General features: G+C 42.8%; 1 protein-coding gene across 3 annotated transcripts; it reads right to left on the bottom strand.

Annotated features, from left to right (window-relative positions):
- Nucleotides 1–200: 200 nt before the first annotated feature.
- Nucleotides 201–16,861, bottom strand: LOC147872797 (uncharacterized). 3 transcript variants are annotated; one of them, XM_087354954.1, is made up of 6 exons: nt 16,765–16,861; nt 2,934–3,002; nt 2,623–2,743; nt 1,958–2,043; nt 1,627–1,780; nt 201–1,107 (listed from the first exon to the last, which is right to left on the bottom strand). In XM_087354954.1, exons 1-6 carry the CDS (start codon nt 16,771–16,773, stop codon nt 962–964), a joined length of 585 nt encoding a protein of 194 aa, XP_087211080.1. In that variant the 5' UTR covers nt 16,774–16,861; the 3' UTR covers nt 201–961. The 3 variants fall into 3 exon arrangements, with proteins under 3 accessions (XP_087211080.1, XP_087211079.1, XP_087211078.1); XM_087354953.1 differs by lacking the exon at nt 16,765–16,861 and adding an exon at nt 4,576–4,803; XM_087354952.1 differs by lacking the exon at nt 16,765–16,861 and adding an exon at nt 3,402–3,562.
- Nucleotides 16,862–21,600: the final 4,739 nt, after the last annotated feature.

Raw genomic sequence — 21,600 nt, forward strand, 5'->3', positions numbered from 1 at the left:
AAGCTGCTAATATAATAGAAAAATGTATGCATTCAGATATAAGATAATAATGCAAACTTATTACCACCAAACTTGGCGAGACAGATGAGGGGAGGGGGAGGGAAATAGGTGAGAACAGACAAAAATGGAGCCAATGTGGGATCTTTAGACAGAATACAAATTGAGGAATGAGGACAGGAAGAAGAAATAAGAAAACGAAACATAATTAAAATATATAATAACAATAATCGAGACTTGCAATAACAGAGGAACCAGCTCTTGTAAGTGCCATCAGGACATCAACATCAAAAATCACATAAAACATGTGGCAGAGGTTTTCTATGGTCTTCGGGGAGTGGATTTCAAGACCACACCAGGCACAGGCCTTCCTCCTGTTCGTAAGGCGTAGCTTGAACTCAGCATCCCCTCTGATCATTTGGCCCAAGTTTCTACTGAGCTAACAAGTATTTATTTAGATTTAGATTTACCCAAAACCGCTTATCGGAAAGTCCTTTTAACCCAATGCAGGTGAAACACTAACTGCACAGAAAACATGTATGAAAAGTGAAGAGAGATCGGTAAAAAATAGGAAGCAAACAATATTTTTGTTGCAATGTCTTTATTTTAAACATCTCTAAAACATTTGGCAGCCACAACAAATACGATGTGAGGTCTGCTCTGTCTCCAATTTCTCCCAACTTTGCAGAACTAGTAAATGAGATGGAGCAGTGGCTTTGTACTCATTAGCTGGGACCTGGTGATGAAATATTCATGGTGAATAATTACCAAATTTGTTGTGGCTGCTAAAATGTTTATAGATGTTTAAAATATGTTTTCTGTGCAGTTTGTGTTTTACCTGCATTGGGTAAAAAGGACTTTCTGATAAGCGGTTTTGGGTAATGAAGGGAAAAGTTTGGGAAGCGGTGCCCTAACAACACGAGACAGAAAGACGACCTCCACCTGAACCAATTATGGAAGTCCCTTATAGACTGTCCGAAGTAACGAAGGAAGCCTCTGACTCAGTGGCATTTCTGTCATGGCCAGCAGACATATCATTCGTTTCTTCCAGTTTTCTTTCTCTAAGATTTACAAACCGACGGGTCGCTTCTCCCAAGACGAATTCCAAAACTGTAAAGAGAAACAAAGGAATAAGATAATGGAAAATAAGAGAACGCAAGTGGATGTTACCAAGCAAATAATATCCACAAATGTACATACCTCAGTAACCACTTTGACTATTATAGAAATTACCTGCTTGCATGGAAACCAAAGGTCCTTTCTCATATTCACAATATACCGCCATTGTGCCCTGTCATGAGTAACGTAAATCTATTCCTCAGCCTCAAGCCATATTTCTATAAAATATAATATTATCTTCCCAATTAAACGTCTGTTTCTGAAGTAAGAAGTTCTTCACCAGAGATTACTTGGGTAGAATTTGGTACGATTTTATCAAATTTTCTATGTCTACATGCCCTACCAATCTCATATTTGATTTAATCACCCTAATACTACTTGGTGAAAAGTACAACTTATTTCGGCAATTTGTTCTCAAACACTCGAAAGTGAATAATAAAACCAAAATCATATCTCACTTTCAGGAGTTAAGAATAGTGCAACAAATGCTTTAGTATGCGCAGTACTTACGAATAAGATGGTCGGTAATTGTAATGTAGTTTAAGGATGCCTCAATGCTGATATGACTTGTTATATAGTAAATGCACGAGATATCAGTGTACAAATCTTTCAGCAGAATAATCGAGGACACCCTCAGGCCTGTTCGCACCCACTGCGCTTTGTCCTAGTAAACAAAAATATCATATAAGTGAGAATTCATGTTTTCATGACAGCGAGTATTAAGATGGATGTATCTTGGGTTGTTGTGAGGTATAGACTGGTAGAACTTTAATAAGGTTTCAGATATGCTGATGATGGAGGCAACAAGGGCCTCTGAAACGTCATTGGGCACATTACTCACCGTGAATATTCCTAACAGCATCATAAATCCTGTCACGATTTTCAAAGCGGCATACAGCGCGCACACATCCTGCACCACCTTACGGACTGGAAGGAAAAAAAATCTCGATTTTAGAGTTTACACAGACAGCAATTTACGCTAAAATAATGTTAATGACCAAACTTTGTTTGTTTACTTCTACCACTTTAGCCTGTGTGCTAGTTGACTTGTGTCGTAAAGTTGCATGTATGTATCAAAGGAACGCACATCTAATGCGAGTTTAAGTCTCATCACAAAACCGATCACGAGAAGAGCAGAATCACAAATAAATAAAATAAGGAGAAATTTGGATGGTTTTTTTACTCAAGAAGTTAACTGTACAAAATATCGAAGTCTGACCGCAGACAATTTTATGTAATATATTATAATTAATAATTCTCGAATGAAGTGACCTTTTTGGTTATACTTATTTTTGAAACTGCGCAGACCTACTACTTCTTATTAACATCGCTGTAACTGGATCAATGCATTATGGTCTCTCGATACGTCACACCCACAAGCATCATGAAAACATACAAATTTCAACCAAAACGAACGGCTGGGTGGCGAGATTTCAATTGAGACAGAGACTTCATCGCTCTCACAAGCCTGATAACAACTGGCCTTTGGCATGATACAGTACGTACCTGGCTGCGGGCCGAAATACTTCTCCCACAAAGATATTTGCCTGTCTGGGCTGACGATGCTGCCATCGGAGAGAAAAATCATTTCACTGTGACCAGCTGATAACTCATGGATGGATTTCCCCTGCACACCAAGAACATATACACTTAGAGATGCTTAATTAGAAGAAAATAATATTCCATACAGTTATGATAATGGTATTTTAATTATGTAATTTTAAATTTGTAATTACTAAAAACAAACACTACGTCCGTTATTTGAGTTTCATCTAATCAAAGAATGTACGGTAAGCAATAATAAAACAAGCACGTACCAGGGTCAAAACAGCAAAGCAAATTGCCAGTATTCTGTAGAAATTTACTTTTGTAAAATGCGACCTCATCTGAAAAAAAACAGCATTTCATTAAGATACAATGTCTTATTTGTTATTGCAATGACAGTTTCTCAAAGTCAAGACATGCGACAAATGAGTTTATAGCGCATGCATTTACAAATACTTTTGTATGGAGTCGATTACTTAATTATAATATAGTTATATCCACAACTAGACGCACCAATATAATCTAGTATTTTGAAATATCAAATCTAAAACTTCTTGACGATGGTGAAGAGTCAATTGAATAAAAATTTACTTGGATATTATCCATCGTCTAGTAAATATAAAACGTAAAACGACGTTTCGGAGATGGGACTCTATCTTCGTTTTCAGGTTCCTACACAGTTGGGCCCACTAGATAGAGCTAATCCCTATCTCCGGACAAAGTAAATAAAAAGGCATTACCACACCATCCATCCGTGGGACGTAAAAGAATAGTATGTAGAAATCAAAATTCATAAACACGATAAAGCGAAAAAAAAAAACTCACAAAAGGTGGGAATAAATACACATGAATATTAATTCGAAACTCGATGCCCACCTTGGATTTCTTGAGAGATGACAGGTATCCAAATAGGTGATATCTCAAGAAATCCAAGGTGGGCATCGAGTTTCGAATTAATATTCATGTGTATTTATTCCCACCTTTTGTGAGTTTTTTTTTTTTCGCTTTATCGTGTTTATGAATTTTGATTTCTACATACTATTCTTTTACGTCCCACGGATGGATGGTGTGGTAATGCCTTTTTATTTACTTTGTCCGGAGATAGGGATTAGCTCTATTTAGTGGGCCCAACTGAGTAGGGACCTAAAGACGGAGATAGAGCCCCATCTCCGAAACGTCGTTTTACGTTTTATATTTACTAGACGATGGATAATATCCAAGAAAATTTTTATTCAATTAATATTTTGAAATGTTTATTTAAATTACGTCAGGCCTTTGCAATATTCACGGTGTGCTGTATTGGACGAATTAATTATTACATTAAACATGAAAAAGTATAAAAATCAAAGTGAAAGTTACTGGGATGAGTCTACGAACATACACGGAACCTCCGCAGAACACCGACAGCGAGATTCCTTAGACTAAACACACACGTAATTTTAAACCTACTAACTAACTAACTAAATGGCTTACCGAACCCGAAGGTTCATCACCGAATTAACCAAAGCCCTCCACCGGACCCTGTCCTGGGCCAACAAAATCCAGTTTCCTTCAACTCCTATCTCCCATAGATCCCGCCTGACATTATCCTCCCATCTACGTCTAGGTCTCATCAGCGGTCTCTTCCCCTCAGGCTCCTCACCCGACAAGGTGGTGATACCTTCGGGAGGATTTTAAACCTACACGTATATAATTTATTTATAAGCCCACTCAGTATGTTACTTCTTTGATCTCAGGATCCACCAACTTTTCGCTGATGAACTGTCATTAGTTTCACAGAAACGAAGATTGATTTTGCCTATTATTGATGCACGAATAAAACGTAAATTATACGGGCTACATTATTTACATTCCTTATAAAGTATTCAGACATGTAACTAGATACTAGTTTGTTCATCTACGGTTTAAACTTACCTTATTTCTGAAGCTTGAATAAATTTCTGTCATGATCCTGTTTACACAACTGTAAATGAAGACAGTCAAATATGAAATCAACAACACTCGATGGAGAGAGTGGAGGGCAGTATCACAGATTTCTTAATAATTCTTATATAAGATAAGTAATTGTGATATTCTAAAACGTTTTTAACAGCACAAAATTATCTACTCCACGACGCACTTCTTCTACAAGTGATTCACAGCTCAGCTCTTTCCGCAATAACTAAAGCCAAACCAACCAACCAAAGAAGCTAACTGAGGGCAGAGGCCTGCGCAAGCGCAAGCATCGTCCCTACCTAGGTGAAACCATTCCTGCGCACAAGACGCATTGCTGGAAATGGTAAACGGTCGTAATATAAGAACGGAAATTTTGCTAACGCTAACGGGGTTTCGTCGTGGCGGGAGCCTCGACCATTCAAACTGGGATTTGTTGCTGCTGATGGGAGGTTATCCTGTCAGGCAAGTTGTCGAAGGAATTTGGTTGGTTGGGTCTCTGGGGTATGAACCCAGAGAGGGAGGGGCCGTTTCGGCTGAAGGCCTCTGCGGCATGGGGGGAAGATCACTTCAGCTGATGGCCTCCATGATCGGGGGGAAGGGTGGCGGGCCGTGCCCCTATTAAGTTATACCCTGGCATTCGCCTTACAACTGAGGAAAGCACGAAAAACCTCAGTCAGGGTAGCCGAGTAGTCTAACCACTCGTTGTGCTGACTTGGCCGTCTTTTGGGGATGGCTTCGGCTGGCCTGCTGAACATCAGTCGCCCTCGGTTGCCCTTGGGTGAACTCTGGCAGCCCTCATTCGGCACGAGTGTCTTCCGAGTTGCCGAACTAAGGGGTTCCCCACACCAGCTAACCTCGAGTCAAACCTCTCAGTTAGTGCTCTGATGTGGTCGGCAAAGAAAGGGACCCCCAGATCCTCATGTATTTGCCTGTTACTAACGTACCAGGGCGCGTTAGTAACAATTCGAAGACACTTGGATTGCAGAACTTGCAGCTTCTGGACGTGGCTGTGGGCAGCTGACCTCCAGATCGGGCATGCGTAATCCATTATGGGACGGATGAGCTGCTTATAGAGTAGTACACCGTTCCTGATTGACAGGCCACTTCTCCTATTGATAAGCGGGCCTAGCACACCTAATCGTTGCGCTGCCTTCTTTCCCACTTGGTTGACGTGCGCCGACCAAGTAAGCCCGGCGTCAAGGGTGACCCCCAGATACTGTGCTGTTTTGACCCATTGGATCGGCTGTCCGAGGAACTGCACTGCTCGGGGCTGTTGGATGTGTCTTCTCGCGGAAATGAAGAGAACCGCGGTGCTCTTCGAGACGTTGATAGCAATCCTCCAGGCCCTGAGCCAGAGCTCAAGTCTACTGAGGTAGGTCTCCAGATACCTGACGAGAAGCGTTGGGCTACGGGACGTGACTACTAGAGCCGTGTCGTCCGCGTATTGTGCTAACTCGACGTGGCGGGACGGTGTGGGTATGTCGTTGACATACAGACTGAAGAGCACAGGGGAGAGAATTCCGCCCTGCACAACTCCAGCCCGCATGGTACGACGTGTGGACGTGGCCGACTGGAAGGATGTCTGGAATGTCCGGTCAGCGAGGTAGGAAGAGATGGTTTTTACCAAGTACGACGGGAAGTTGAGGACGGTCAGTTTGTATAGGAGGCCTTGGACCCAGACTGTGTCGAAGGCTTTGGCCACGTCCAGGAAAACCGCGCCGGTTAGCCGCTTCTCATCAAGGTTTCTGTTGACCCTTTCGACGAGGCGAGCCAGCTGTAACGATGTGCTGTGTCTGGGTCGAAACCCAAACTGCTCGTCGCGCAGCAGCCCGCGTTCACTGACCTCGTGTAGGACCCTCGTTAGTAGGATTTTCTCGCAGAGTTTGCCGACCGTGTCGAGAAGACTGATGGGTCTATAGGAAGAAGGTAGCGTGGGGTCCTTCCCCGGCTTCAGTATGGACACCACTCGAGCGTGTTTCCATGCCGAGGGGAAGTGTTGCCTGCGAAGGACCGCGTTGAACACTTTCGTGAGAAAGGTTACCGCGCGTCGTGGGAGATGTTTCAGGACCCTGTTCGGTATACCGTTGGGGCCCGGAGCCTTGCCAAGCTTGAGTCCCTTGATGGCCTGGGCGACCTCCGATGGACTGGTTAATTTTGGTTCATTTACAGGGGCATACTCGTATGCTCGCATCGCCTCGTTAACCATGTCAATTGTAGTCAGGTCCGACGGGTAGTCTACCGGCTGGAACTGGACCTCAAGGCTGTCGGCTAGGGCTTCTGCCTTCTCGGGGTTCGAGAGAGCCAGTCCTCCCATCACTAAGAAGGGGGGCGACGGAGTGGGGACTCGCATCACACGCTTGGTCATTTTCCAAAGCGACTGGTCCTCGCAGTCCAAGGATTCGAGCGTGTCGCTCCACTGTTCGTTCCGCCACTCGTTGAGACGATAGGTCACCGACCTCTGGAGTCGATTGACCTGGGTCTTAAGAGCGGGGTCTCTTGTGACCTGCCATCGCCTCCTCAGCCGGTTCTTCAGGCGTATTTCATCTCGAATACTAGCGGGTAGAAGCGGTCGCCTGTCAATGCGGGGTCGAAGCTTGGGAGCGGACGCTGCTGTGGCTTCCAGGATAGCACTGGTCAGCTCCTCGACGCACTTGTCAATTTCTTCCTCGTCGTTTACCACGGGGTTCCCCGGTAGTCTGCTTTCGAGGCAAGCCTGGAATGCAGCCCAGTCCATTCTCGCGAAGTCCGGGCGATCAGGCAGGTTTTGAAAGGACGATCGGCACGTGGTGTCGACGAGGACGGGCAGGTGATCTGAGCTGAGTGCGGGGCAGACAGTCAGGTGCACCGGTAGGACGAAGTCCTTGATGAGGACAATATCAAGGACGTCAGGTGTGGCGTTGTGTGTGTAGGGAGCCGTGGTTGGAGAATCCGGCCCGTAGATGAAGCAGGAATTTCTGTTGGCGTAATCACGCAGGAGCGAGCCCCTAGTAGAGATAAGGCTAGAATTCCAGTCCGTGTGTTTCGCGTTGAGGTCACCAGCCAAGAGGACCGGGAAACCCCCGCTCAAGCACTCGGTCAGGTCCGACTCTATCCATGGCCGGGTGGGTGCGAGGTATGCCGCCACTAGCTTGACTTTCCTGGTTGCCAGTACCAGGTGAATGGCGGTTGCTTCTAGTTGTTGTAGACCCGATACCGGCACAGGGTAATGATCAATGCCCCTGCGGACAAGGATCGCTGTGCCACCCCCTAGCGTCGGGCGGTCCGTACGGTGGCAAACGTAGTTCGCGAACCTCAAGGCCCGACCCGACGTGAGGTGCGTCTCGTTCAGGAGGCAAACATCGACTCCGTAGTCACCGAGGAACTGCTCCAGCTCCAGCTTCCTGTCGCGGACACCGTCGGCGTTCCAGTAAGCCAGCCGCAAGGCCTTGCTACCGTGTCCTCTAGGCCGTGCAGTCATTGTCGGCCATGAAGAGGAGAACGGTTTTGAGGAGGGCTCGCGGACGAGACCCCCCGGGGGGGAGTGAATGGATCGCGGCGAGGAGACGTCGTGTCAACTCAATGCAGACCCGTGGTGAGAGGGTTTCCAGGATATCTGAGATGTCCTGGAGCGGTGATTGACCCTTGGGTGGGGTGGGGTCAGTCTTCTTGAGAGCAGGTGCTGTGGGATTTGCCACCGGCGCCACAGGACGAGCGGGCTTGGCACGGCCGCCCTTGGGGATAGTCTGCCGCTCAGTCTGTACAATGGCTCCAGTTGGCGTTGGGGCGGGGTTCTTCATAGCCGCAGCCTTGACGACGCGGCCACCACGGACCACGTGGTTCCACCCAGGGCCCAAGTTCTCCTGCTCGAGGGAAGGCTTAGCTAGCGCCGATTTGGGCGCTGGCAGGCGCGTGGAGACGTCGTCCTTTCGGCCGCGATCCCCTTTCGCACGCTGTGCAGCGGCCGTCTTGGCTTCCTTCCACTTACTGCAACCTCTATAGTTCGCAGTGTGGTTGCCTCCGCAGCTGCAGCACTTTAGTTGTTGCTTGGGGGTGGCAATATATACTAATGCAACAATGCCGAGTAAACAGATTACGCAACAATTAGTTTCTTAGGTAAAGGAATGGAATGCAATACGGTTCATTCAGGCAATTATACTGCATGTATAAGAAACGAGAAAAGAGCCTTACGGGATGCTCAGGCAAGATTGTTGCAGGTGTGGGTTAGAAATTCCAATGCCTTTTCTTATATTGTTATGCAAGCAGGTGTTCACGTAAAAGCTGACCATTGTCGGTCAATATCTGCACATTGTTGGTAGTTGAAAAAAACAAAACAAAGATAATTACTCTAGCTTATAATTTGTTTGTATTCAGTCATAATAGAAAGTACTTTCCCTATAAGGATAGAATAAATTTAAAAATATTCGGAAGAGACACGAAGAAAAAACTGCATTTCCAATTGCCCTTATTTTAAAATAACGTCCGTTTCAGTATAATTGATTAATTTTAAAGATGATTTTTGAGGGGCCCGGGCGCTGGGCCAAAGAAAACGTTTCCCCCGTTCGAATCCCGGGAAAGATGTTTTATGTTGTTCGGATAGCAAGCACTAGGGAAGAGTGGCGCTAAGGCAAATTATGTTTTTGTTCCTGGGAAATGATTTGACTGACTAAAGTCACAAGCCCGAAAACCGTCTGAGACTCAGAAGATGAATTTGTAAGAATCTGCCGTATTTCCCCTTAGTAAATACCGCAGTGTCCACTGGTCATGTGTGAATTAAAAATTGAGGGTTGACATTTCTTTACTCGTTCGCTTGTGGCTCCTGAAGAAGAAACATGGCGCGATTACTCCTTAAGACACATGAGAGAACACTGGAAGTTCAGAAGACTGGGAAAAGTGTCCTGAGTTCGATTTCCAGCAAGGGAGCTTCCTTTAGCACCAAAACTAAGCGAGACAGAAGAAGGGCGCCAGGATCCGAGTTTTTGCTTCGAAGAGGAGATTTCGGAAACGAAGGCCTCGACACTGAGTTCGAGTCCCAACAAGGATGGTTTCTGTTCACGGGAACGCAACCGCGATAAAGGAACGGCGCCAAGACAAAATTCTTTCGTTTCGGAGAGGAAATTGCAGGGTCTAAGGTCACAGACACGAATACACAGTCCTCGGTTCGAGTCTCTGTTAGGATGTTGGTTTCTGGGGTAATTTTACGGGCGTATTAAACGACGCACGTTTAATGATGAGGCCTGTAATTAATATAATTAATCTGCTGATTTTGTGTGGTTATAGTATACCATGTATTTTTATTTATTCGTAGTTTATTTAACGACGCATTTTCAGTAGCTCCGAGTAGCACACGAGCATTAAATTCATTGATAAATCCTCGTACGTAAATAGTTTTATTATTTGGAAACACAAAAATAGCTTCATTCTGTATTACTGTCGACTAACACGGATGCCACCAGATGTCTCAAAAGTAAAGTGCTGTGCAATTTGTAGGGTTACCCAAATATCAGAAAAGTTTTTGTGGTAACATGGCCTCCTTGACTGTTTTCAGGTATTTGCGGACATTGGCCATGAGGGATGAGGTATAATACACGTAGTTTGATGGATAAATCAGTTAGAAGGCGTTCACCATGACTGAGAATATAGTGATTTATTCTTGTTGCTTCAACACTCTATCAACTGATAATGTTGCGTATACATTATTTAAATATGACAGGATTGTTATGAATGATAAATCGCGGGAGTACATTCTGTGCTTGCTTTAAAGTAACTGAGAAGAACCAGGAAGCTGGGGATGGCTGATACCAACGTGTTAGTTTACTGCGGTTGGATGAAACGGCTATTTTTGACGTGTTTTAAGAGGGGGCAGGAATTAGATCTAATTTTTTCTTTTTAAATTATGGTGCCACAGAGTTTCAATAATCTCACAGGCGGCTTCAAATGGCGGACGCTAAGTTTGTTATGAATTGTGAATGGGCCAGGGTGAATGTGTAAATGGATTTTAGGAACTGCTAAGGAATTTTCCTTCGATAAGATGCGGATTGTGTCGTTGTACAAGATTCGAACTGAATATCGCTTGGATAACATTCCAGCTTTGTCTTGAGTACTTCGTGGTTTTACTTTCGTTAATTTAGAGAATTTTCTGTGGTTGATTCCGATTCTGCCTCAGATAATTCGTTGTTGCGATAATTGTTCCTGTGCCCAAGCGGCATCTTCACGCTTCGGCTTGCTTTACCCTCGATGGTCAGGGAATACCAGGCTAGGTGAGCCCCAGAAACAAGAATGGCTGCAGAGAGGGAGGGAACTTTGGCCCGTAGTCCACACAAAACCAGGATCACGATTGACTATACGGAGTGTTTCGAACAAGAATTCGCGTACAGCCGACAAGGGGTGATTCTGCGACTTGTGGGTTGGACGTGGGGCTAACATTTCCTGATTGTGAGAATAATAAATTGTTCCGAAATGTTGCGCGTGGCTTCTGACTGGGACGGAATATTAGCAACTTACCAATTTGCTGGACTAAGCGTAATCAAAGATAAAAGACAAATGACTTTTTCTTATGCTCATTTGCTCTTTAACGTGATGAATGCAATATTATCATTTGTGTATGTTGGCTAATATGGCACGTGAGAATTGAATTTTTCATACATGGCCACAGTTTACATGTGCATTATTTTTTTTTATTGAGCCAAAAGAAGGGGCGTAGAAGTGACTTTAGTTCGGTTGGGAACACGTGATTTAAAAAGAAGACAAGCCTAATTCTCTTACAAGAGTTCACAAATGCAGATGTAACCTATAAACGCGATAAACAATATTAAAAATAATAATTCGTATGCCCTTACCTCACTCTTTGTTCAAGAGGGAGAGACCTCGACGTCCACCGGCAAAATGAAATGGAAAGAGTGAAATACAGTGTCAAGAGTTTCTTAGTAATTTAAATATGATGAGCGCTTTGGTTATTGTGAAAGACTTAACAGCACAAAATACCTCTTCTACGAGCTCAGTTCTCTCCAGACTGACGAAAGTCGACTGTTGACGGCAATACTAGGGCAGAACGCTCCTTTCGGAGCTCCTCGGAGGGGTTGGTCAAGTTTTTAAAAAGCAACCAACCCCTTCGGGGGGGTTGGTTGCGTTTTAAAATCTTGTGTAAGAAACTAAATTAAACCCCCCGAATGGAGGGTTAAAATACTTGACCAACCCCCTTTTTCGGGGGAGCTTGATCAAGTGTTTAAAAAGCAACCAACCCCCTTTCGGGGAGGTTGGTTGAGTTTTAAAATCTTGAGTAAAACACTAAACTCGGCATTGTTGTGTTCCACAACAATGCCGAGTTTGTTTATAGTTGACATTGTTGATGACGTAATTTATTGACGACGACGAAATCACAAATTTTTATAATAATATACTAATACAACAATGCGGACGACAACTGTGACGTAATAATTAGTAAAGGAATGGCGTGCAATACGGTTCATTCAGGCAATTATACTGCATGTATAAGAAATCAATAATGATCCTTATGGCATGCACGGAAGAGATTGTTGCAGGTGTGCTTTAGAAATTCCAGTACCTCTTCTTATTACTTATTTAAAAGAAACCGCCAGGTTTCAGTATAATTTGGAGTGAGTGAAGTGGACGAGATCCCCACCGGCACAGCCTGGAGAGAGGTAGGGACGATGCTTGCGCTTGCGCAGGCCTCCGCCCTCAGTTAGCTTTTTGGTTGTGTCCAGTGGGACTCGTGTCGAACGAGGGCTGCCAGAGGTCGCCCAAGGGCAACCGAGGGCGACCGATGTTCAGCAGGCCAGCCGAGGCCGTCCCCAAAAGACGGCCAAGTCAGCACAACGAGTGGTTAGACTACTCGGCTACCCTGACTGAGGTTTTCCGTGCTTTTCCTCAGTTGTAAGGCGAATGCCAGGGTATAACTTAATAGGGGCACGGCCCGCCACCCCCACCCCGATCACGGAGGCCATCAGCTGAAGTGATCTTCCCACCATGCCGCAGAGGCCTTCAGCCGAAACGGCCCCTCCCTCTCTGGGTTCAAACCCCGGAGATCCAACCAACCAAATTCCTTTGGACAACTTGCCTGACGGGATGACCTCCCATCAGCAGCAACGGATCCCAGTTTGAATGGTCGAGGCTCCCGCCACGACGTAACCCTGTTAGCGATAGCAAAATTTCCGTTTCTTATATTAAGACTGTTTACCATTTCCAGCAATGCGCCTTGTGTGCAGGAATGGTTTCACCTAGGTAGGGACGATGCTTGCGCTTGCGCAGGCCTCCGCCCTCAGTTAGCTTTTTGGTTGGTTGGTTGCAGTATAATTTATTAATTTTAATGATGGTTTTGGGGGGGTTTCGGGCGCTGATGAGCCTATCGCCCCTGGGCCAGAGAAAAATGTTTCCTTCCTTTGAATCCCGACAAAGATATTTTCTGTTGTTCGGACAGCAAGCACTAGGGAAGAATGGCGCCAAGGCAAATTTTCTTTGTCCCTGGGAAAGGATCTGATTGACCAAGATCACAAATCCGAAAACTGTCCTGAGGCCCAGAAGATGAATTTGTAAAAAACTGCCATATTTCCCCCATAATAAATACCGCGGAAGTTGAAATTGAGGGTTGGCTTTGCTTTACCCGTTTTCTTGTGGCTCGTACAGAAGAAACATGGCGTAATTATTCCTTAAGACAAATGAGAGAACGCTGGAAGGTCAGGACTCTGGGAAGTGTCCTGAGTTCGATTTCCTTCAAGGGCGGTTCCTTTAACCCCGAAACTAAGCGACAGAGAACAAAGGAGCTAGGATCAGAGTTTTTCTGCTTCAAAGAGGAAAGTACCGAAACAAAGGCCTCTACACTGGGTTCGAGTCCTGACAAGAAGAATGGTTTCTGTTGACAGGAACGTAACCGCGATAAGAACACGAGCTAAGGCAAAAGTCTTTCGTTCGTACTTCAAATTTTCTAGGTCCAAAATTGGAAGTAATGTGAGTAAACAGCTGGCAGCATAATTCTGATCATTTGTAATTAATGTCTTCATGTTTCTCCATTTGTGGCTATTTGTACGTCCTTTTCAGTTACATGTACCAGATAGTGTTAACCAAAGATGTCAGCATGTTTGCCTAATCTTAAAAGAACATTAATTATTTTATTTTTAAGGACTTTGGAGTCATGAGACTATGTTCCATGGCAAATTGATGTTTAAGACTATACTTTACTTGGACATCCAAATTTACTGTTAGACAAATGGATAGCATAGTAGACTGGTGTTTGTGCAAAAGTCAGATATGCTAGTATGAGTCTTCTTGGTGGGACTTTTTTAATGCATATGTTGTGTTTGCATTTAAATTGTACATTTGTATATTATTCAGCTATGTTTTTCAAAATTTCTATGTGGAAATCATACAGGACGATATTAGAAATAGATTGTGGTATTCGAAAGAGAATGTCTAATTATTGTTTGTCTTTAAACAATATGCAGTCAAATTAACATTTATTAAGGACATAACAGCTGTTTACTGATAAATACATCTGTGGCAAAATGAAGGTAGCATTTTCAGTGCATGTACTTTGAAACCAAAGTGTCCTGGGCCCAATATGTTATGTTATTAATATTCATTTCATGGCCTAACCTATTGTACATAACCTTCTCAAGTGCATCAGGAAACACAGTTACTACTGAAGTTGGATAATTTTTCACATTCGGTGTATCTCCTTAGTTGATATTACTTAATGGGTGATAAAACAGAGATCAACAATCTTTCAAAAAGCGTCATCCTATTTCATCATAACCTCGTACGATTGATTTTAAGTAAGTAATTTTACCTTCTTATCTCAACTTCAGTGGATGGAATAATTTGAATAATGGGCATCTAATGGTACATGAATCTTTTAAATGTAAAACTGCATCTACCTACCCCTTTTAATATACTGAAAGCATCAGAAACTTCCGACTCTTTCCTTCTTATTGTTTCCTCGAACGTATTTTTCCTCTCCTACCTTCAGTGTTCCAAGCTATTCATGTATTATGATCGACTATAATGCTGTCCTTCGCTACTTTTGTAATTTCACATTACTTAATGGATCACTCATTCATGATACCAATATTACGTCAGACATTGACCATTGCCTGATATGTGTGTGGTATACACATTTCAGGAGTTGGCTTTACTCTTGTCTTCAGATGATGGCTGTCATTATACAGACAGATTATGTTTTGTTGTTAGTTAAATTCTCATTTTATATTCATTTGCAACATGTGCAGTGACAGCACAACAAATGCATATACAATTAATCTGAATTACCAAAATGAATAACAAACTTCTCTGATCACTGTCCTCCAGGAAAGTGGTATCCGCCTTTCCTAACAGAGACGTAATGATTTTACGGTTTCTGAACGTCGCCATACGAAGTATGAATATTGCTAATACAATTTTCTATGAATAAGATTGTATTAATACATTCATAAAAGTGACCACTGTGAACAGGTGGGTGAAAACTGAATGCCATTAATAAAAAATACTGTTGTAATAATTTAAACCATTTAATAAATAAATAAAATTGTATAAATAAAACAAATAAATATACATATCACCAAAATCACAAGCAGTCCTGCATAACACTCCACATAAGTACGCGTCTTGAACATTTATGTAAGTTACTAGACAGTTCACAATAACAACAAATTATTTGTTCACTCAACATCAGGATTTCAATAGATACATTATTATTTGTGTGACCAAATTTCATCATGGAATTCCCTTAAACATGCTCGGAGCAGCCTTAGAGTCTCTTATCTCTTTCTTCTTCTTGGCAGGATCAGGAGCAAAACATTTCCACAATCTTAAAGTTTCATCTGCACCAGCAGACAACACTGTGCTTCCATCTGGAGACATAGTCAGTTGCAATACCAGTTAATTCAGCAACCTGAAATTAACTCAAGACTTGATTTAATTAACCTAATCCATGCTCTAATTTTATTGATAAAATTACGCAAGGACCAGTTCTCCAGCTTTGGGGTTTGGGGTTTGGCATGGGGCCAATAAACTCTTGCAGTAAAAATACAAACTGACTCTGCCCGCAGAAGGTGGTCCTGGTATTCGTATTGTGTTAGTGTTTTGTTTGAACGACAAGATCCAGTCTGACATTTAGATGAAAAATATTTTATGGAAATACTTTATAAATTTGTACGGGGACCACAGAAGTTATTAACGTCTGTGGTCCCTGGACAAATTTAAAATATTCACCCAGTGCAATGATGAAAATAAAAGAGTTTCAGTCCAAATTTAAGGATCATAATTCTTATGTTAAATAGTAAAATCCTGAACTACTAGATTAATAGAAGTAGAGAAGTGATTTTTAAGAAGCATAGACTGATAAACTAAAAGAGATAGGATAATAAAATAAAAAATGAGAGAGAATCTAACAAAGAACAGAATGAGATGGTATGGGCAATGGTTCATTAAGAATGAATAATAGACAAATCCCAAAGAAGGCTTTGAACATGAAAATGAAAGGAAAATGTTCACAATGGAGGCTGTGATAAAGATGGGAATGACAGGTTAAGAAACACAACAGAGAGAGAAGGAAGGTCAAGAGGAAGAAGCATAGGAGGTGTGGGTTGAGACCAAATTGAGAGGTCAGGAAAACCACCCCATTTTCTTCTTTCATTCCCTCAAGCACGGCAGAGTAAAGGTGATGGGAACAATATCAAAATAAACATAAATTACAAAGTTTGCCATGACAGTATTGGAGAAACATTTTCTGAGATTTCAGGTTCTCATGGGATGGGTTGTCGGTGCCATGTACTGCGGCATAAGTACGTATACTGACTCATGATTTATGACAAAGCAAATAGAGAGTGGGGGAAGAAGACTTTCGTTTACAAAATATTTGTTAATGGGTGCCTGACTGGGCATCAGAAACATCCTGTTTTTCGTGCTAAACACTAAGTCAGACAATAATATACAAAAGTGGCTGGTAACACGAGCCTGTTCTACAAGAATTAAATCTCAGCCACAGGATGCTCAAAAATAAGTGTGAAATAACTCTATCTTCCAACTAAACAATTATATATGTATAATTTTAAAATACATGAAAATATCCTGAGTGAACTTTCGTAGACATCTCCCAATACAAAACTTTCAGAAATAACCAATTCATTTTCAATCGCTTCTCTATTAACATTTCATCTCACTAAAATAATGATCATTTACCTTTGTCATTGATGGATATTTCCAGATAATTAGTTGATTATTTGCGTAACCATGACCTGAGATGAGTTCTCTGTATGTAGCTGACCACTGAAGAGCACAAACCTGTAAGAAATTTTTTACAGTGTAAATATTTCAGTGGATTCAAGGAAGTAACAAAATCCACTAAATAACCCAGTCCAAGGAGACAAATGACTGACAGATTTAAAAATTCAAGACAATTATGAACTAAGAGGATGAAAAAATGTTTAACACACATATCGAGACTTTTCATTCATAAACCTTCCCTTAGTGGTAATAATGTCAAAACATACAGAAGACAGTAGTTGAATATGAAGGTAATGACCATTTTATTACAAGCTTCAACAAGATAATCATGCAGTAGTTAGGCAACAGTCCACACATTTGAGATGTTTGTAAATTGACAAACACAAGTCACGTTACTTATTTGTTATAAAAACTTCTCAAATGACCAGACATGTCAATGTGGAGTGAAAAGTCAATGTTTCAGAGACTAGCTCCGTCTCCATTATCAGTATCTCTGAAATGCTGGTTTTTGACGCAACACTAACATGGCTGCCTAGATTTTTTAAATAAAACAATAATTATTCACTTAATAACTATAGATGTGCTATTGTATCTTCCAAATTTAATAGTGCATCAGCCTAAGCAGTTATGTATTTTCAATAGTCATGGCAGTCAAGGGGTCATAAATACAGTAAATATCCAGGTCTTACCTAAGACTTGGTGTCGATGGTGTTGAAACAACAACCAGTATTTCAATTCCAAAAGCGAAAGCATCTGTCACCTGTTCCACCACCACTTGCCAATATGCTAGGCTGCCATGGGCACCATGCCAGTGCCTTCACAGCTGCTTGATGTGCACTACAAACAAACACTGGAAATTACAACACAGCAGGAAAATAAACATCTCTCTATTGGAATGGAATGTCACAATTTTTACAGTGCAATTCTACTAAACTGAAAACGTGTTTGTCATTCCCTTGTGAAAATCATTTTTATGGCTAGAGCAATGTTCATGGAGAAGGAGATGGTCCCTGAAACACTGGTGATTTTTAATCAACTGATGTGACTGACAGTCCAAGAATGTTTGACTAAAATACAATCAAGTTACCTATACTGGAACAGTTTCAAGATACAATATATGTCTACAATCGCATTTTATTATTTTCATGGAATTTATATGATAGAGTACAACGTCCACTCATCTCACAAATACGAAACTACATCTTCAAGTATCCACTTACCTGAGAGAGTATAAAGGCTGGGGTTGTGAGTAAGCTCGTCCTGCAACAACTGGCCAAATGTACAGCACATTGTCATTTCCACCACTAGCTAGTTATCTGCCATCTGGAGACCACTTTAGTCCACAAACCTGAAAACAGTGAAGTTATCAATAACACATCTAATACAAATGACGTTATGACCGTGGGAGTTTTCTCAAGAGACTGCATGGATGTGAATATTTTAATCTAAAACCAGAGGTTAAGAGGGATGGGAGGGATGGGAGGGGGAAAATGCACATTTTAGTAACACTTATCTGAAACATTGCCTTTTTATAGAGGTCTGAAATCAGGCTTTGCAGCTTCACTTTAACTGCAAGGAAGATGGACAGTCTGGGCTGATGGGAAACAAGGAGCTAGAGAGAAGTTGGTTAAGGAGAGAGATTATAAGTGGCCCTTTTAGGGCTCTTTTCAATAGGCGTGGACCATTTCCATGGTTCCATGACAAAACCGTACAAGACAAAACCGCACACGAAAATTGCGCACAGAAAGAAGCTCACTGTCATAAATGCTCACACGAAAATTACTCACACGGACAAATGCTCACACTGACAAATGCACACACTGATAATTGCTCACACGGACAAATGCTCACACGGACAAATGCCCATATACACAATACTATAAGTATTCAGAAGCGTTAACTAATTACCGTAGTAAACCGACGTTTCGGAATCAAATTCAATAAAATCTTCTCGGGCAATCAGCCGCGTTAACTGGTGTCGCGGGTGGCCACGATGGTGAAACTGCGGTGAATGGCAGCAGGGGTGAGTGGTGTCTATTGTCCGTTGGTTGGTGACGTGCACTAGTTGGTCCTGGTTCGGACGTTGTATTTTAAATATTATGCAATTATATTAGTAGATTAGTGATGGGTGTTTTATTATTGGGTCAGATGTATTACTCCCCCACCCAGTGACGCCCGTCCTATCAGTCCTGCCGAGTGGGTTGACCGGTGGCATAACAAATTGGTGGCAGCGACGGCAGGATCATGAATCCCTCAGAGGATTCGGATTTGCACCTGCGAAGAAAGGAATAGGCAGCTGTTGTGTTAGCCCCTTCGGCAGACCGGATAGCGGTGTAAAATAGGAGTAGGTGCAAGGGCTAAGTAGGAATGTGTTCTTTTGGTTGTTGTACGGGTGGGGGTACAGATAGAAGTAGAGCCGCAAAATTATCTGTTTTTCTGGTTCACGTCGTTGCGACTACCAGTAAGTAAGAATTGACGAATTTAATAGATTTTCCTTGGTGTTGGTAAAAGATTCCTTTGTTACAAAACGAACGACGAACACGCGCGTAAATTTGCAGTCAGAAGTAGACTCTCAATCGGAAATCGCATTTTAAGAGGAGCTCCGAGGTTTTGAGGCGCCCGCGGATAAGGTGTTGACTAATGAGAATCCCCACGTAACCGTTGCATTTGATGAAAAAAAATAATAATACTCGTACGATATACGAGTATATAGCTGTAGGATGTACTCAAAAGGAGTTGGAAAGTGAAAAGAAGGAGTTTATTTCCACTTATGGCGGGGAACAGGTAGCATTTGATGGGGAAATTTGGGGTATGTAATTTCAGCCCCTATATCAGTACCGTTTAGGAAGTAACATAACAGTGGTTTTCTGTAGTAAGCGTTTTATTTGTATAAGAACACATTTGCATTGGCATAAGTGAATACAACCGTGAGGAAAACGGATATAGTGTAAGCGCAGTCGCTTCCCTGTGTTGAGAGGCTGCGAGACCCCAGGCGGTATAAATCTGTAAGAAGAGATAGTGAGTGATAAACAGGAGGTAGTTATGGAGGAGTTACAACTACAAATGGAGGAGTTGCGGGCTGAAGTAGAAAACTTGCAAATAGGCGAGGCTGGAGCCGTTGCCCGAGGGCAGAGTAAGGATGTATCCCTAGTGGCGGGGATTAAAGCGAAGGGCAAGTCAATAACTGAAATTTTTGCTCAAATAGAGATCCTAGCTAAGGGCAGTGGGTGGATCAATGGTGATAAAATGCTAATTATGAAGGCTCAAGTGTTAGTCATGCAGTTCCTGATTGGACGAGAGGAACTAGTAATAGATGCACGCACATACGAGAAATTTAAAAAGGCTTTTGTGGAATGGTTTTGTGACAAATTGTCCGACCAATATTAGTATATCAGGTTCCAGGATGCAGGCCAAGGTCAAGGTGAGGACGTAGAGGAGTTTCGTGAGTGATGTAGGAAATTGTGTCAGAGGATGATACGGAAGCCCCGGGTTGAGTTAACCCAGAGAATAATTAATGAGGTAGAACGCAGACTCCTAGCTGCGAATATTAACGGACTCAGAGGAGTCGTGGGATAACAGGTTCAGTTTTAGATGCCAGCCACGATTTAGCAGGCTGTGCGATTAGTAGTGATGGTGGAAATTTCAAAGTATAAGAATATAACTGAGGAAAAGTAAAATTGAGTGTTTCGATTGTAATAGAAGAGGTCACTACGAGATTGTAATATGTATTGGGGATTGATTGATCCACGAACGGCTTAAGTATTATGAAGGCAGGTGTAAGCACCGCGGAGGTCGTTGAGCCCAATTCAGTTGCTGAAAAGGGATCACGGGTTATCAATTAAGGGTCCTAGGAACCCAGAGGATTACGTTTTATATGTGGAAATAGGTTTTGCCCATGAAGTTTTAGTAGTCGCATTGGAGGGAGAGTAATGTGGTATTCTAGGAGTAGACGCGCTGAGGCATATGGAGGCAAAGGTTGATCTACATACCAGCACTCTAGTCATAGGGAGAACTAGTCTAAAACTATCAGGGCAAGAGGCAGAGTGTTGTGCATTACTGCGACACCAGCCGTGGTCGCAAGGCATGCGCCTATGACGGGCCTGATCACCCCGGAGGCGAAAGAACGGAATGCGACCACGGTTCAGTCCATCCCAGGGCCCAAGCTCGGGAAAGCTCGATGGTCTAGGCTGGAACGTTGTGGCTCTAGGGCCGGTCATCCTCCTACCAATGTCTCAGGGTCTAGTGATAGGGAAGCTTGTAAAAAAGGGGACGGGGGAAGTCCCGCGAGAAATATTAATTGAGCCGTTCGGATTAGGGACGCCAGGGGAATATGTAGCTCGTGTGATGAGCAAAGTCTACACTCGGAGGGAGGTGGACGTGTTATAGACATAAATGAGAAGGGTGGGTCCAGCCCAAGTGAATATAGATATGAGAGAGGCGAGGTAGCCTAATAGTGTTATGATGATAAAGGGGAACAGTGTCGACACAGGACAGTATTGTGTTTTGAAGGTACTGAACACGAGGAATCAGCATTGGGAGCTGAGTAAGCACGTGAGATTGGGGGTAGCAGAACCCGCCGTGCCGTATACCCGAGTGAATGGGGAATTTGTGTCCTGTGGCCACGGGACGGATGAGATTTTAGGGCCTAGAGTACAGGCGTTAAGTGGGCGGAACCCCACGGATGTTAGAGGAATTGAAGGGAAACTAGGTGAGAAACTGGGGCATTTGAGGCAGGAAGAAAGAGAGGTTCTTCGGCGAGTTATTAATGAGTATTTAGATTTGTTTTGCAAT

Source organism: Zootermopsis nevadensis, unplaced genomic scaffold, assembly GCF_977971745.1.
Source record: "Zootermopsis nevadensis isolate Lab colony 2312 unplaced genomic scaffold, Znev_1.0 Znev_ptg000024l, whole genome shotgun sequence".
NCBI lineage: Eukaryota > Metazoa > Arthropoda > Insecta > Blattodea > Termopsidae > Zootermopsis > Zootermopsis nevadensis.

Excerpts from the sequence above, each read along its gene's own strand:
- LOC147872797 (XM_087354952.1), bottom strand. The coding sequence starts at position 3,455 with ATGAATTTTGATTTCTACATACTATTCTTTTACGTCCCACGGATGGAT. Across the intron at positions 2,744-2,933 it reads GCTTTGCTGTTTTGACCCTG|GGGAAATCCATCCATGAGTT; the intron begins GTACGTGCTTGT and ends CTTGGTGTGCAG. Across the intron at positions 1,781-1,957 it reads TGCTGTTAGGAATATTCACG|GACAAAGCGCAGTGGGTGCG; the intron begins GTGAGTAATGTG and ends TTTGTTTACTAG.